Consider the following 15,739-nt stretch of genomic DNA (forward strand, 5'->3'; position numbering starts at 1 on the left):
GTAAGCGTCAGGCTCCAACCAGTCCTGCAGTCTGAAGCTTCACCTCTGCACAGCCTCTGGACAGGAGGTGAGAACCAGCCAGCGGGTGGAGGCTGGAGACTTCAGGGGCTCAGAAGTGAGGCACTCGTCCAGAACTGTATGGTCCAGGTCCAGAGGTTATCTTTCGATTTTCTGCTGCCCTTGGGCAGGACAACACTTAACCTAGTACAGATGATTTTATAGTCTCCAAGGAAGAAGACAGCCTCGGTCATTAACAGAAGAGCTGACTGAAACATCCAACAACTCGGATTTGCGAGTTTCCCAACCTAAGACAGGATTGCCTCGTAGACGCTCCCTACTTTGCAGATAAGGAGACTGAGGCCCGAAGTCGGCATAACTCCTCACTCATAATTTAGGCTTTTACTGGCTCCCACCCTGGTGGGTCACCTTCTGGTTCTTCCCTGGAGAAAGAGCCAATGGCCTGCTTCTCTCCAAAACCGAACTCAGTGTGTGGTGTGCCGAGGACTGTTACTTATTTGGCCTGCTCTTAGTGACACCTCCTCACCTGCCTGTCCCAACCGAGGAGGAGCCCTGGGCTGGAATTTCCTGTTTTCTCAGGGCTCGGGGGCTGCCCCAGCAGGCTGGCTCCCCTGCGGCCGCCGTTCCTGGGTGTTCCAGGCCAGGCTTGCCACCTCTCTCTCGGTGCTGGGCTGGCCCCCGGCCTCGCCAGGTCTGGGCTTGTCGGCTGCGAGGTGGAGGCGTTGAGGGACTCGGTCGGCCGACACCAGGTGCCAAGAGGCCGGAGGTCCGTGCGCCTCGGCCGCGGCCCCGGCCCGGGCCCAGCCCCGCGCCCCTCACCATGGGCCTGGCCCTCGCCCGCGGGCCCTGAGCATGGAGCGGGGCTGGCCGCCGGGGGACAGCCGCAGCCGGGAGCGGCCCGCCGCCTGCCGCCGCGCCCTCAGCGTCTGCGACTCGCTGGACCTGCACGGCGCCCCGGCCGGCCGCGCCGCCTCTGCCCTGTGCGCCGTGCGCGAGCAGCCGGCGCGGCCGCGGAGCGTGTGCTCGGGCGGCCCGGGGCCACCGGCCGCTGGCGTCCGCGGCCTGCTGCTCGGCCTCCTGCGCCCGCGTCTCGGCCGCCGCGGCCCCCCCGACGGCCTCCCGCCGGCTCCCCGGCCCGCGTCCTCGGGGAGCCCCGGCTCGGCCGCGCCCAGCCCGTCGTCCAGCCCCGCGCCCAGCCCCGCGCCGGCCCGGCGCAGCCGCCCCCGGGGGGCCCAGGTGCCGCGGCCCACCAGCATGACGTTCCTGGAGGTGAACCGCCTGGAGCTGGCGGCCGAGGCCGAGGGCGCTGGCGCGGGGCTGGGCCGCGCGGGCAGCGCGGGTTTCCTGCGGGGCGCCTCGCTGTGGAGCAGCCAGCGCTGGCAGGTGCTGCGCGGCGGCGGCGGCGGGCGCAGCTCCCCGGGCCCCCGGCGCGGCCTGTCGGCGCTGAGGAAGAGCTTCAGCTTCCGCCTGCGCCGCGGCCAGGAGATCCGGCGCGCCGAGTCGGGGCTGCTGCCCCGGGCGCGCACCCGCAGCGACGGCGACGCCAGCTCCCTGGGTGCCTTCTCCAGCCGCCGCGACCTGCTGCTGGGCGCCGAGGCCCCGAGCGCCGCGCCGGAGCCGGGCCGGCCCCGCACTGCCGCCGGCCTCTGGAGGCTGCTCACCAGCCGCTTCCGCCGGAGGGAGACGGCGCTCGCGCCGTCCGAGCCGCTGTGGAGCCGCCGGGCGGCCGCGGCCCCTGGGCTCCTGGGCGCGCCAAGCGGTAAGGGGGGAGAGCCCCGGCCTGCGTGGCCTCCCTGGTTGGAGTCCGGGGTTGAGGGCGGGTGTGAAACAAACCGGAAACCTACCTGGGAGAGGCGGGCGTGCCGTGTGGGCCTGGGGGCTAGCCGGGGCTGACCGAGTGGGATCAGCGCCGGGCAGGCAAGGCTCTGGGGTCGCTGGTGGGTCTGGAGAAGGTGTCTGTGGCAGAGAGGCGGCCTTCCAGGTGGGTCTAGGCAGGGCCTCCCGCTCGTGGCCCTAGCGTGGTGGAATGAGAGCGGCTCGGAAGGGCCCCTTCTCACTTTGGGTGCCTGAGGAGTTGGGGCCCGGGAGGGGAGGGATGGAGACTCACTCGGAGCCAGCGGGCTCTGGGTGGGACCCTAGAACAGCAGCATTTCTAGCTCCCAGGCGAGGCTCGCGCCCTCACCTCTAGCTGCCTGTGCAGATGAGTTTGGGGAATGCTTGTGGACCCGACGTCATAAGCACTGTTTGAGACAGCCTGGGGAGGGGGAGCAAGCCCAGCCACAGAGGCTGGCCCAGGCCCAAGCTGCCCGGAGCTGACCACAGGATGTCCATTACAGCCCAGAGGATAAAGGAGAGGGGGGCTCTGGGTGGCTGGAGCCCGGCAGGAGCTGAGGATGGACTGGAGAGGAGGAGCCCCGGAGGCGGGTCTCTGGGACAGAGAGGCTGGTGGCCTTCTGCCCAGGAGGAGCCTGGGGACGAGGGCCGCTCCCCATTGGACCTGCCTCTCACAGAACAGGGCCAGGTAAGGGCTCCTCCCTCTTCAGCCTCCAGGAACGCGGTAGGCGGCCGCACCCTGCAAGGGCGTGCTGTTCCTACTTGCAGCAGAGGCTGCAGCCCTGCGGCCCAGCTTGGGTCTGGCTGAGACCCACTGGAGGCCTCTCACCAGGTGGGGGGCACCAGTCTGGGTGTGGCTCGAGGTAGTAACTACTCACCTTGCTGGAGCAGTAAGAGGAGGGATCAGGTCCAGGCCAGGGGAAGTGAGGGCTGGCATCGCTCTGTCCCACCCGCGCAGACCGTTCCTGCTGCTTCCCAGGAAACGAGGGCGTGAGTGCTGTTTTCTGGCCTTGGCCTGCGAAGGGGCAGCGTCAGAGGCAGCAGGTGGTGGATAGCAAAGGTGTGTGTCCCATCCCAGTCCTGACAGGCGGCCTTCTCTCCCGCAGACTCCTTTGTGAACAGCCAGGAGTGGACCCTGAGCCGTTCGGTGCCGGAGCTTAAAGTGGTGAGTGAGGCCCATGGGAGGCCCAGGCAGCCCAGGGGCTGGGGGTGCGGGCTGGAGTGGTGGGCCGGCGTTGCTTCCCCTGCTTCCGGTCCCCTCCGTCTCTAGGCTTGGTCTCTCCCGTCACCCCTCTCCTCCCTGTTTCTCTTTGCTCGCCCATCCTCAGCACCGGCCCCTCTCCTTCCTGATGTATTAGCCTTTCCTGCCCCATGTCCTCCGTCCTGCCCTCTGACCGCTGCTCTCCCGCCTTCCTGTCCTGCAGGGCATTGTGGGGAACCTGTCTAGTGGGAAGTCGGCCCTGGTGCACCGCTATCTGACGGGGACCTATGTCCAGGAGGAGTCCCCAGAAGGTGAGCGTTACGGGCCGGCCTTAATGGCCGCCGTCCCTCCTTCCCGTTGTCTGTGCAGGGGGCTCCAGCCCCTTGTCTTTCTCAGTGCCCCCGTCTTCTCTGTTGGAAGCTGTAGATTTCTTCTGTTTGGCCCCCGTGGGCTCGCTCTTCTGGTTTTGGGCCTGACCGTGAACTCTGTTCTAGGGGGTCGGTTTAAGAAGGAGATTGTGGTGGATGGCCAGAGTTACCTACTGCTGATCCGAGATGAAGGAGGCCCCCCCGAGCTCCAGGTGATGCTCCTGCCCCCATCCCTGGCCTGTGGTGCCCCTTTCTCGAGGTTCCCACTTGGGACTGGGCAAGGTTGCGTGTGGGGAGAGGGGTACGCCGTTCGCCCGCGCCCAGGTGAGGGTGGTAATTGTGCTCGGTCCCCCCTAGTTTGCTGCCTGGGTGGACGCGGTGGTGTTTGTGTTCAGCCTGGAGGATGAAATCAGCTTCCAGACGGTGTACAACTACTTCCTGCGGCTCTGCAGCTTCCGCAACGCCAGCGAGGTGCCCATGGTGCTGGTGGGCACGCAGGGTGAGCGGGCCAGCAGGGGTGACGCGGGGGCTCTGGGCCCCCAGGTGGCAGGTACGAGAAAGCCTGGCTCCCCCGCCCTCCTGGCGCTGGACCAGCCCTTTCGTGTCACCCTAGAGAGGGCGCCTCCTCTTTGCCCCGTACGTGCTGGGCCTTCCCCAGTTAAGATCCTGCCATCCGTGTGGTGGTCATGTCCACATTTTGAGATGAATAAACAGAGTGGCCGGCTCGTTTCCACCCAGTGAGTTGGTGGCAGAGCTGGAACGAGGCCCAGACACCCGTATTCTCGTGCTCCGTGTCGTCCGCTGCCCGGGCTCTTTGCCCACCCACCCTCTGACCGAACGGCCCACCGGCCAGCAGCCTCAGCTTCTCAGCAGGCTGAGTCAGGCCCCACTCTCCCGTCTCCAACAGACGCCATCAGTGCCGCGAACCCGCGGGTCATCGACGACAGCAGGGCCCGCAAGCTGTCCACAGACTTGAAGCGCTGCACCTACTACGAGACATGCGCCACCTACGGGCTCAACGTGGAGCGCGTCTTCCAGGACGGTAACTCGGCGCTGGGGACGCTCCCGCTGAGGGGGGTCAGGCAGGCGGGGGGTGGGGGCGGCTCTAAGCTGGGCTCCTCCCTCCTCCCCAGATGGGTAATTGACTGTGCTGTCCCCTGCAGTGGCCCAGAAGGTAGTGGCCTTGCGGAAGAAGCAGCAGCTGGCCATCGGGCCCTGCAAGTCACTGCCCAACTCTCCCAGCCACTCGGCCGTGTCCGCCGCCTCCATCCCGGCTGTGCATATCAACCAGGTGCGGCCAGCCTCCCCCCCTGCCACCGCACACCCCGCCCGCCGCGGCCCTGCCTCGCCATCCTGTCTGTCTGCCTGCCTGTCCCCACCTCGTCTGGTCTGCCGCCTTGCGGATGGTTTGAAAGCACTGGCTCGAGTTCCCTTAGCCTGCACGACTGGCCTGGCCTGGCCTCCTCTGTACCCCGTGGTGACTGCCTTCCCGCTAGTTCCCATCCCTGCTCGACACTCTTCTCGCCCCGCAGCTGCAGCAGCTGAGGCCGCCTAAGCATTTGCTCTGGTCAGCCACGTTAGCGCTATCTCAGTGCCCGCTTCCCGTGTAGCCGTACTCAGGAGGCTCTAAGCTGAGCTCGTCCCTGCTGGCCCTTCTCTCGGTGTTTGCGTTTAGAAGGGCAGCACTTACCCGCAAGGGCCAGTGGCATTTGTGACGTGTGGGGTAGTGGGGGTGTTCTGAGCCGGGTCCTGCCAGGGTTCCTCCCGTATTACCACTTGGACACCCGCCCACTTCCTGGGCCTACTGCCTGGTTATTTTTTGGCCCTTGGTAGGCAGGCCAGTACTTCCGTAGCTGCATCTCCCTGCTCAGTCCCTGCTCGGTGGAAAGCCCTGGGCCACATCACAGGTGTGCGCGCTGAGTGGTCAAGCCTACAGCCACTCCTTTACTTCTGCCAAGGGCCATTGTCTTTCTGAGGCTCCCTGGCCCACCAGTGTCCTGATGACAGCCTGGTGACTTTTCCAGAGAGCCCTCCCTTTAGCGCTTTAGAAGGCATCAGGGCTTCCCCTGTAAGCGCTCCCCCGTGGAAGAAAGGAGGCACAGAAAGTCTTTCCTCACTGTCTCTGAGCGGCTCTGCCTCAGCTGCAGAATCAGCTGTGCACGGGGGCCCTGCCCGCCGAGGGGCAGCAGCTCAGGTGTTTTGCTCCCTTTGTACGGGTTAGGATTTGAGGAGGCTGCCAGGGCAGGACACGTCCTCTATTTAGTGATCATCCAATGGGCCGTTACGGGGTGGCCTTGTCAAACTGTGTTTCCCGAGTTCTGGAGTAGACACTGCCAAGCACCTGCTGTCTCTCTGCTGAGATCCTCTGCCGCCTCTCTCCCTCACCTGCTGCTTCCTCTGGAGCGGTCTTAGCTGTTCTGCTCTCCGCCCCGGCCCTCCTGTATCCTGTGCTCTGTCACCCACACTGCCTAGGAGCAAACCTCATCCTCCCCCTGCACTCTGAGGCCCGCCCCGGCCTCCTGCAGCCTTGCTCTTTGTCACTGACTTGGGGAGCTTATCCAGGGTGACCTGCCACCTCGCGGCACACCCACCTGTGAGCCAAGACTCCACAGTTTGTTCTCTTCTGGTCTCTGTCACTGACTCCAACCTGCTAGCCTTTGCCTCCGATTCAGCTCCCTGGCTGACCCCGAATGGCCCCTGCTGGGGCCCTAGTGGGGCAGCCCAGTGCGGTGATCACCGGGTCCTGCTGGCCTCCAGGCCGTGCTGCCTTTCCCCTTGGTACCACCTGTAGGGGCTAGTGGCCCCTCTGCTGCCCCACGAGCCCCCGGCCAGGTCTCCGCCCCGCAGGGTTCCCAGCTCCTGCCTGCCGCCCGCCCTGCGCCCCTCCCGGAGCCGCCCTCAGCAGCCCTCTCTGTCCTTAGGCCACGAATGGCGGCAGCAGCGCTTTCAGCGACTACTCATCCTCAGTCCCCTCCACCCCCAGCATCAGCCAGCGGGAGCTGCGCATCGAGACCATCGCTGCCTCCTCCACCCCCACACCCATCCGCAAGCAGTCCAAGCGGCGCTCCAACATCTTCACGGTACGTGCCCGCCCCTCCCGCCTGCCCGGCCGCCTTCACCAAACGGGCAGGGCCGAGCCCCCAGCCCCCGGCCGGGAGGGAGCAGGCAGGACGATGCCACCTGCCGACCTCCATCCCCACTGACGCGTGCCGCTTCCGTCGGCTCCTTACCGGTGCCCCCCGTCCACACCCAGACTCTTCCAGACTGTTCCTCCGAGCCCACGGGGCCGCCCTCCGCGCATCCACACAGACCCTCCTCCCGGCTGCACACACACACCCTCCCTCTCCCCGACCCCGTAGGGCTTCCTGGCCAGCTTGAGGGATCTCTGGACGCGTCTGCTCTAACTCTGAGGCACCCGTGATTCCGCGGTTGTGGACTGAGGCCCCAAGATTGTTTGCCAGAGGCTACAGGAAGCGTTTGCTGGCAGAGCTAGAACGAACAGGGCCCAGGCCTCCAGTCTACCTGCCCGCTCTTTTCATTCTCCCACGCTTCCCACCCGCTGCTGCCATCGACCTAACGAAGGCTTAGCCGTCTTTCCCCAGGCCTCCATCTCCTGATTCCCTGCCTCGGTCCCCCCACAAGCTCTTCCTCTCCCCCTCCCCACAGACCCCACCCCCAGGGTCCCGTGTGCCTTCCGCCGTAGGGGCCCAGCCCGTCAGCTCTTAGGTGTCCTGAGCCTGCATCTGACACGCAGGGCCCATCCCCAAACTCACCGTCCAGCTGGGACTTGGCTGGACCATTCCGGGAGTCTTGGGTCAGACACAGGTGGGTGAGCTGCCCGTGTGGACTCTCAGGAGGTCGCCCTGTCCTTCTGCGTCACTCCACGTGCCTCTTTCTGAGCGTCAGGGCTTGGCTGTCAGTCCAGCCCACCAGGTCAGGCCCCGGCCAGGCTCTCAGGAACCCCGTCCAGACAGAGCCAGTGCTCCCCAGGCCTCGCCCATTCATCCTCGCCTCCGCCTGCCCGGCACACTTCTGCCCAGTCTGCCTGCCTCTGTCTGCCCCGTGCCTGCCGCGCGCCCTCCCCCGCCATGCTGACCGACCCCCTCCCTGCTGCCAGTTGCCGCCGTGGGTTACAGCCGCCCCGCCCCCAGCCCCAACCCTGCTTGGACTCGCAGCTCCTCGTCTCCGTCTCCCGTGCACGCCCATTGAGACGCACAGCGCCTTGGGCTGCCTGCTTGTGCCCACACCTCCTGCTGCTGCTGCCGCTGCCGCCGTAGAGCCCGTGGGCGACCTGTGTTTGCAGTGACTGCTATCCATGCCCTCAGCACCTGCTCCCTGACATCCTGCCTCAGTCACCTGCTCCCTCCACACCATTCTTCACCTCTCGCCTTCCTCTGCCACTGGTCCTGCACCACCCCCGGGCACGCGCTCTTCCCTCTGCCGCTCGGGCCCAGGGCCCCGGGCCCCGGGCCCCGGGCCCCCTCGCCAGCGCCTTCGTGCTCCCCGCGCTCTGCTGCCTGCTCCGCTGAGCTGCTTCCGCCCGCCCGCCTCGCTGCGCGCGTCCTGGGCACAGCCGGCCCCCAGGCCCTTTCATTCTCTCCATCTTCACCGTGGCAACCTTATTTTTTCTTTCCATTGTTTCCATGGTGACCTCACTTGCGCCATTGTCCCCGAGGCAGCCTCAAGACATGTCCGTCTCTAGAGGTGCATCTCGGGACCTCCCCTTCTCATCGTCGCTGCTGGGGCCACCCCCTCGCCCTCCTTGTCCTCCCCAGCAGGGCCACGCCTGTTCTGTGGCTGGCGCCCCTGTGACTCTCCCGCTGGACATGGCCGCTGACGTCCCCGTCTCCCCCATGACTTCATGTACTCGTTGCCACTCTTGCCCTGCTTCCCGTCCTGGGGGGGTGCCCCTCTGGGCTCCCAGGGATCCTCTGGTGGTTGGGGCCTCTCTGCTCGCCAGCCTGGCTGGGACAGCCTGCACCCCGCTCCCCATGACCGGCTCTTCCGTCTGGGAACCCGGTGGCAGTGGGCCCATCCACCTTCCTCCCCCCTGGGCCGAAGGGGCAGAGGCTGTGGCGCCCAGGAGAGGCCCGGGGCAGGCGCTGACGGTGGAACCGCGGGCGGTGGCCCTTGGCCCGGCTCTTCCCGCTCCTTTGGCTGTGCTGCCCCCGCGCTGCAGCTGCGGTCCTTTGCCTCTTCCTTGTGCCCTTGGCTCCTGGCAGCCTGGGTGAGCAGGAGGATGTAGGGCCCGGAGTGGAGAACACTCCCCGCTGAGATGGACTGCCCGGCCCGGCCCGCCACTGCTGCCGCCATCTCCCCCCACCCCCGCCCCGCTCCTCCTCCTCCTCCTCCTCCTCCTCTTCATCCCGCTGCCGCCTCTCCCCAGGCGCCTGGGTCTCTGCCCTCACCAGTGCTGACCGACTATGCGGGGCTTGAGTATAACTTGCCAAAATCTTTATTCTTTCGATATTTGCAGATATGTGCCACTGTTTCCAACTTTTCATCAACAAAAAGGCCTTTCCAACTCCTTCCAAATTAGAAGACCAGGTGGTGACACACAGCACCTCTGGACATTCTCCCCTGTGCGGGGCCGGAGGCGGGCCGGGCCCTGGGACTGCTCTCAGATGAGAAGCGGCCGCCGTGCTCCCCACTCCAGAGACCCACAGGAACCTTTGTAACTAACCCCCACCCCCAGGGAAGGCTAGGAACGCCGGAGCCCGCGGCTGGGGGCTGCCAGGGACCAGCCCTGCTGGACGCGCTGCGCCAGGCTCGCTGCATGGAGAAGAAGGGAGCTCGGCCCACGCCCGGCGCCGGCCAGCGACGAGGCCCAGAGGCCGGGGCGTCCGAGCGCCCGCCCGGCCGGCGGTCCAGCTGCTCCTGGGGGAGCTCCCCCGCCCCTCCCCTCCTCTGCTCCTTCCTGCATGGACTTCTGCCGTTCCTGCTCCGCTCCGGACGCCGCAGCCACGCCGCCGCGCTTGCCTTCCCCTCTCTTGGCCTCCCATTTCCTAGGATCCGCATTCGGGCGGGCTCTGCCCCAGGAGCCCGGCAGGGGCGCAGGGCCTCTTCTGGCCTCTCTCCTCTCTCTCTCCATCCACTGTGCCCCTCGGGCCACGCCGCCGTGCTCGGCGTAATGTGCCATGTGGTGTCTGTGCCGCAGACGGGCCGCTACCCGCTCACTTCTGGACTTTGCTCTCCCTGGTGGTCATGCCCTGTGCTCCCGGCCATGTCCCTCAGCCCCACCGTCCACCTCTCCTCGCCCCTTCCCGTCTCTTACACCCCAGCCCCCTGGGCTGCGCGCTCCTCACGCCCTCGGTATCTCGTGTCCTTGCTCTTTTGTAAGGGGCGGGCCCGGCCCAGTGACCTGTGCTGCTCTGTATGGTGCCGTGTGTAAGAATAAACCCGTTGGAATACTCGTGGTCTCAGTTCCTTCCCGGTCCCGCCGCCCCGGCCCTGCCCCACTGCTAGGGCCCGCCCAGGAGGAGGGAGGACGGGAGGGCTGGCTGGGGATTCCAGGTGGGCTGCTGACCCCGCAGACCCTGGGCCCCTTTAACACGCCTCTTCTGTTCTCTTCCAGTCTCGAAAGGGTGCCGACCTGGACCGGGAGAAAAAAGCCGCCGAGTGCAAGGTGGACAGCATCGGGAGTGGTCGGGCCATCCCCATTAAACAGGTCAGCACTCCCTTCCCCTGGGGCTGGAGAGGAGCTGAGATGAAGCCCAGGAATTCTTAGATGATGGTTCTTTTCGGGGCCTCTGGAAGATGGTGAGAGAGGCCAGCGCCCTGCCCCTGCCAGGCCTGAATCCTTAACAAGGAGAGTTCTCCTGCTGAGAAGAACTCCCAGCACAGCGGGGAAGGGTGGCGGGAACCCTTACGCTGCCAGTTCCTCCTCGCCACCACAGGGGGGCAGCAGAGAGCCGTGTGCCATCCTCAGCTGCTCTTCGCTGGTGGTGGTTCTGGAGGTGGGCGGCCCTGGAGGAGGGTTTGGTCTCTCTGGCCTCCCTCCCCTCCTCCCAGAAAAAGAAGAGAATTCTCAAAAGAGTACCCTGAGGAGTACACGTTGAAGGGCTTACCGAGGGCTGGTCCTACCCTGGGTTCACTGGCCCAGTCTTACCGCATGAGCCTCTGTTTGTTTGTAAAGGCGAAACTTAGTGGAGGGGCCACGTCCTGGTAAGGCCTCTCCCTCACCTCCTTCCTGAGTCACTGCCTGGCAGGGCTGGGCTGCCCGGTGTTGGATCCTCCCAGACCTCCTGTCGTGGGTCTCTCTGCTGGAAAAAGACGTTGAGTGATGGAGGGGTCTTTGTGCAGAGTTGATGGTGTGCTGGGCAGGCAGGGCTCTAGAACTGCTGAGCTGGCCTGGTGGTCAGTCCGCTGTACCCACAGGATGCTGCGCTTGGCCCAGATCTTCCTGGGAGCCGATGGTTAGAGATGCTGTGTCTACAGGGGCTGTGATGTCCGTTTTTGACCACAGAGGAGACTGGTGTGGCTGGAGCACCTGAGGTCAGCCTGGCCAGGGCCCTGTGGTCAGGTTTGGCTCTCCAGACTGGGGCTCCTGGAGCCTGTAGGTAGTGTGACCAGAATTCTGGTGTTAGGGGTGGGGGTTTCTGACCCCACAGCGAAGGTCCATTGGGTTTCGGGAAGGCTTTCGGGGCCCAGGGGACAGGGTGAGGAGCATTGTGTCGCTCCACGCCCTCTGTGCTTCAGCCCTGCCCTGAAGTGTCACCACGGTGACGTCCAGCAGGCACTGCTCTAGTTGGGTCAGCCTGCCCGGGGGCGCGTGGAGGGCCTGGGAGAATGGCAGTGGGCAGTCTCCTCCCCGTCCCTGTGTGTGTTTGGGCACAGAACTGGTCCATAAACCTGCTGATGGTGTGATTGAGTGTCTCTGGTCTGGGGCCGTGCTAACCGAGGCCTCCTCACAGGGCCCTCGCCAGGCCAGGCAGGGAACTGTCACTCCCCGCTTTGGGGCGTGTGCTCTGAGTACACACACATGCGCACGTAAACATTTAACAGATACAATGCTTATCCCCACCCCCCACCTCCCCCCCGCCCGTGCTCTGAGATAAGTTAGCCCCAGACACCCCCTTTCCTGTCTGGGGTCGGTCTGATTTATCTGTTCCCTGAGTCCCCCACGTGGACGGGAAGGCGGGGCTGTGAGGTGGGGGGTGAAGCCCAGCCAAAGGGGTCAGCTAGGGCACTGGAGTGTCACAGGCCCCCAAACCTCAGGGACACTCCGGAGGAGGAGGCACACAGCCAGGAGCTGCCCGCTGGAGGCAGGTGCCTAGCCGCGCCGACCTCACGGGGGCTGGGGGCGTGCCTGCCGTTGGGACCGCGTCCTTCCACCACTCTCCCCTCTCCCGGCCAGTGGCCATTCCTTGCGCGCCCCACTCCCTCCTCCCCCCTCCCCCCTCCCCCCCCTGCCCCCGGACCCAGGGCCGGGCTAACCCCTTTCCCGCTCTCCTGTCCCGTTCTTCTCCCCATTCCGTTCCTCCCCTCTCCCCCCTCTGCTCCTGCTGGGAGTGGAGATTGCATTTCAGTTGCCATTTGCATTCCCAATCAATCCGGACTCCGCAATTAAGCCGGCTGGCGGCGCTGGAAGGGAGGCGGCGGCGGGAACGGGTCCTCTGGGGGCTGTCGCCTCCGCACCGCTCCCATTCCGCCCCAGATTGCTTCCTGCTCCGCCGTGCGCAGCCGGCCGGCCAGGGAGGGGAGCAGGAACCCCTGGAGCTCGCTCTCCCTCCTCGGAACGGGCTGTGAGCGGGACGGAGGCGCCCGTAGGGCAGGGCAGAGCGGGCCGGGCAGGTGAGAGGCGGGCTGAGCGTGTGGGCGCGGGTCAAGCCCCAGCGACCGCGATCGCTCCTCCCACGCCCCCTGCTAACGAGCGTCAGAGCAGCGTCAGAGCATCATTACGCTGTGCGCGGCGCCTGGGCCTCCTGGGCCTCCTCTCGGGAGGAGGCCCAGGTGAACGAGGAGACAGAGTTTTGGGTAGAGCAGGGCTTCTCGCTTACACCGGCCTCGTCAGCATCCTGACTCCTGATTTCCTGCTGGGGGCGGGGGAGGAGGGGGAGCGGGCTCTGTAGGTGAGTCCGCGCTCCCGAGGAGACTGAGGCCCAGACAGTGACACGACTTGCTTGATGTTAAGAGCTAGTTGGTGGCAGAACGAGGCACGGAGTCAGGTTTCCTTTTCCCTTGACCAGGAGCCGGGGCTGGACCAGGAGGGAACCTGGTGAAGATGAAGGGACAGAGGAGGGAGGGCGGGCTCAGGTGTGAAAGATTTGAGAACAGAGGCCCTTGTGGAACCTTCCATCGAGGCTTGGGGAGCAGGTGGGAAAGGAGGGAGCGAGATGGGGCGCAGGCGAGCCAGCTGTGGCAGCCACTCCCAGGGGAGCGGGATGGGCCTGGGCCGCCTTCTCCAGAGTCTGGCCGGCAGTCCTCAGGGCCGTGGTCCACAGTCAGGGGAGAGGCTGCGGCTGAACTGTTTCCACGTTCCTGGCCTGTGAGGGGATGGCTGCCACGCCCAGAGGCAGGTCGCCAAGGCTCCTTCGCGGACCACGAAGCAGGGGTCCCGGTGGCCTTCTGGGATGTTCCAGCCAACCTATTGTCTAGTGAAAGTCCCGTTCACACCCTTGGTCTTCAGAAGCTCTTCGTGAGGGAAAGGGGACCAGGTAGCAGCAGTGTCCTTAGGTGGCCTACGACTCAGGTGGCCTCACTTCCCGCAGCTGCATCTGTCTTTGGGGGCAGGAGGAGGAGGATAGAGGAAGGAAGTGGGGGAGCAAGGATGTGAAACACCTGTGGGAAGTGGGACTGGAGCGTAGGGCCCTTTGTTATCGCCACCTCAGGCCCTGTTGTGGGGAGAGATGAGGTGGGAATCCCAGCCCACCTGTTTGTTAACCTCATGCCCCTAGGTCTGAGCCTTCCAGTAGGAAGGCTTAGCGGGGGAGGGGGCCATGGAATCCGGGGTTTACCCCCCACCCTCTCTCACAGTGAGTCTCTTGACCCCCATTTCTGGCTTGTCTGAGGGCAGGGCCCTCCCCTCCTGCAGGAGAGGCCGGCACAGGGGCTCTGGCAGCTCCTTTGCGACCCGCTGGGGACGTGGCATGCTGCCCGCTCTCGCCCAGCCGGGGCAGTCCCGCTGTGAGGGGGCTGCCCCCCAGGAGTTCTGTCCAAGAATGTCCAGGGAGCACTGCCTCTTCTCAGCCCTCCTGAATTTGGGGAGGGGGCCCCACAGGGGTGATGCCGGTCCTGGGGCACCTGCCGCCTGTGCACGTCTGTGTCCCATCCCGACCCGAGCTCCATCCTCGGCCGTTCTCCCGTGCTGTCTGCTGTTTCCAGGCGAGAGCCAGTGGGTGAGGGACCGTCGGGGGTTATCATCAGGGGAGGGCAGCAGAGGCCGTCTGGGGTGTGGGTGGATGTCTCGTCTGCCTCGGTGAGGTCTATCCCCCACTCGCAGCACCTCCCACAGCCGCACGGTCTCGGCTGGCTCTTCCCCCCCTGCCTCGCCCCGTCCACCAGCTGTTCCCTGAGTGTCTGCTGCATCCCAGGAGTGTCGCGGTGCTGAGGGTGTCGAGGAAGAGCACTCCCAAATCCCTGCCCCTGGGGAGCTCTTGTTCATCCTGATGCCCATCAAACCTCCACGCCCAGTGTCTTATCAGCTCACACGGGAGATTTGGTTGCCGGGCTGTACGGCTGGGTCTTCCCACTGCCTGCCTTGGGGGAGACTGGGCCATTCTGGGGACGGTAGGGGCTCTTCTGCTCTATTTGGGGCTGCCACAGCGGGTGGGAGGCCAGGGCCCTCCTGAGGTCTCTGTGCTGTCGTTCCCCCGCATCCCTGGAGACGGTGGGTGGAAGCATCAATGCTGGGAGGCCATCTAAACCCCCGCCTCCCGTTGCTGACGTAGTTCCACAACCTGGGGGAGAGGACACCCCCCTGCCATGGGACAGTGTCCATGGTAACTGGAGAGGTGGGCTCCAGGCTGCTCCCTGAGGACGGTCAGGGGCAGCCGAGTGCCATAGATGGGTTCATCCGCCTGGCTCTACCTGGTTCAGTTTTAGTCCCGTGTGGCCTCTCCATGCAGATAAGCACAGTGACCCGGGAGGACGGGGTGGAGGATGCTGTGACCTGTGGACACCGAGACCTTCTCCATAGCTGTGACGTGTGGGCCTGGCTTCTGTCTCTGATCCAGCCTCTGTCCTCAGGGCATCCTGCTCAAGCGGAGTGGCAAGTCCCTGAACAAGGAATGGAAGAAGAAGTACGTGACCCTGTGTGACAATGGGCTGCTCACCTACCACCCCAGCCTGCACGTGAGTCCGGGGGGCTGCGCCTGGGGAAGGCTGGGAGCGGAGGACGAGAAGCGGACGTGGAAGGGCTGACTCCAGGGCCGGAGGGAAGCGACCTTAGCTCAAAAAGACCTTTCCTCGAGAAAGGGCCTCGCTTTGGTGGCTTGGGAGCTGCACAGACACTGAAACCCAGGCCCAGGCTGAACACTGCACGAAAGCTCTGAGTCTTGGCTGAGCCCTTTGTGTTTTTTGTTTTTTGGTTTTTTTTTTAAAGGGATGACCTTGTCACTCCCATTCACTTTTTTTTTTTTTTTTAATATATATTTATTTTTGGCTGCGTTGGATCTTCGTTGCTGCGCACGGGCTTTCTCTAGTTGTGGCGAGCGGGGGCTACTCTTCCTTGCGGTGCACGGGCTTCTCACTGCGGTGGCTTCTCTTGTTGCGGAGCACGGACTCCAGGCGTGCGGGTTTCAGTAGTTGCGGCACGCGGGCTCCGTAGTTGTGGCTCGTGGTCTCTAGAGCGCAGGCTCAGTAGTTGTGGCGCACGGGCTTAGTTGCTCCGCGGCATGTGGGATCTTCCCGGACCAGGGCTCGAACCCATGTCCCCTGCATTGGCAGGTGGATTCTTAACCACTGCGCCACCAAGGAAGTCCCGGCCAAGCTCTTTGGAGTAAACTCATCCCCGGGGACGGTCACCCCTGGGCTAGGCTGGTGTGCGAGTCAGGTTCTACATCCTACACTCTAGTTGTTTTAAGAGCTGGATTGGGCCCGTTCATATGGAATTGCTCAAGCTGGGGGCGGGGGGGGGGGTCGGTGTTGCCAACAGTTGTGTCTCGGGGAGCCGCACCATTGGGGTTACGCCTGGGCTCCTGGGGTGATGCGGAGCAAAAGGGCAGTTAAGCCAGGGCTGCTGGGCTGGCGGGCCTGGACAGGCCCCCTTGGGAAGAGGAGCGTCGGGGGCACTGTTGGTAGGGCAGAGGGGTCTGGAAGGGTGTGGCCGATGCCCGGGGAGGGGCTGGGGCGCGGTGACTGTAGCGTGGCCCCCGTGGCA

The 15,739-nt window shown here is 65.1% G+C and overlaps 1 protein-coding gene across 6 annotated transcripts in view; it reads left to right on the forward strand.

Annotated features, from left to right (window-relative positions):
- Positions 1 to 15,739, forward strand: part of AGAP3 (ArfGAP with GTPase domain, ankyrin repeat and PH domain 3) — a 59,890-nt gene that overhangs the window by 29,688 nt on the left and 14,463 nt on the right. For 2 of the 6 annotated variants that reach the window (XM_061198922.1, XM_061198923.1), the window contains exons 2-10: positions 2,958 to 3,016; positions 3,276 to 3,363; positions 3,547 to 3,632; positions 3,778 to 3,919; positions 4,328 to 4,462; positions 4,584 to 4,711; positions 6,342 to 6,500; positions 9,995 to 10,087; positions 14,608 to 14,712. In XM_061198922.1, the coding sequence (XP_061054905.1) occupies positions 2,958 to 3,016; positions 3,276 to 3,363; positions 3,547 to 3,632; positions 3,778 to 3,919; positions 4,328 to 4,462; positions 4,584 to 4,711; positions 6,342 to 6,500; positions 9,995 to 10,087; positions 14,608 to 14,712 (995 nt within the window). Of the gene's footprint in view, positions 1 to 870; positions 1,778 to 2,957; positions 3,017 to 3,275; positions 3,364 to 3,546; positions 3,633 to 3,777; positions 3,920 to 4,327; positions 4,463 to 4,583; positions 4,712 to 6,341; positions 6,501 to 8,896; positions 9,833 to 9,994; positions 10,088 to 14,607; positions 14,713 to 15,739 lie in introns of those variants that run through there. The other 4 variants (XM_061198921.1, XM_061198924.1, XM_061198925.1 and 1 more) reach the window with 4 other exon arrangements.

This window comes from Eubalaena glacialis, chromosome 8, assembly GCF_028564815.1.
Source record: "Eubalaena glacialis isolate mEubGla1 chromosome 8, mEubGla1.1.hap2.+ XY, whole genome shotgun sequence".
Taxonomy (NCBI): domain Eukaryota; kingdom Metazoa; phylum Chordata; class Mammalia; order Artiodactyla; family Balaenidae; genus Eubalaena; species Eubalaena glacialis.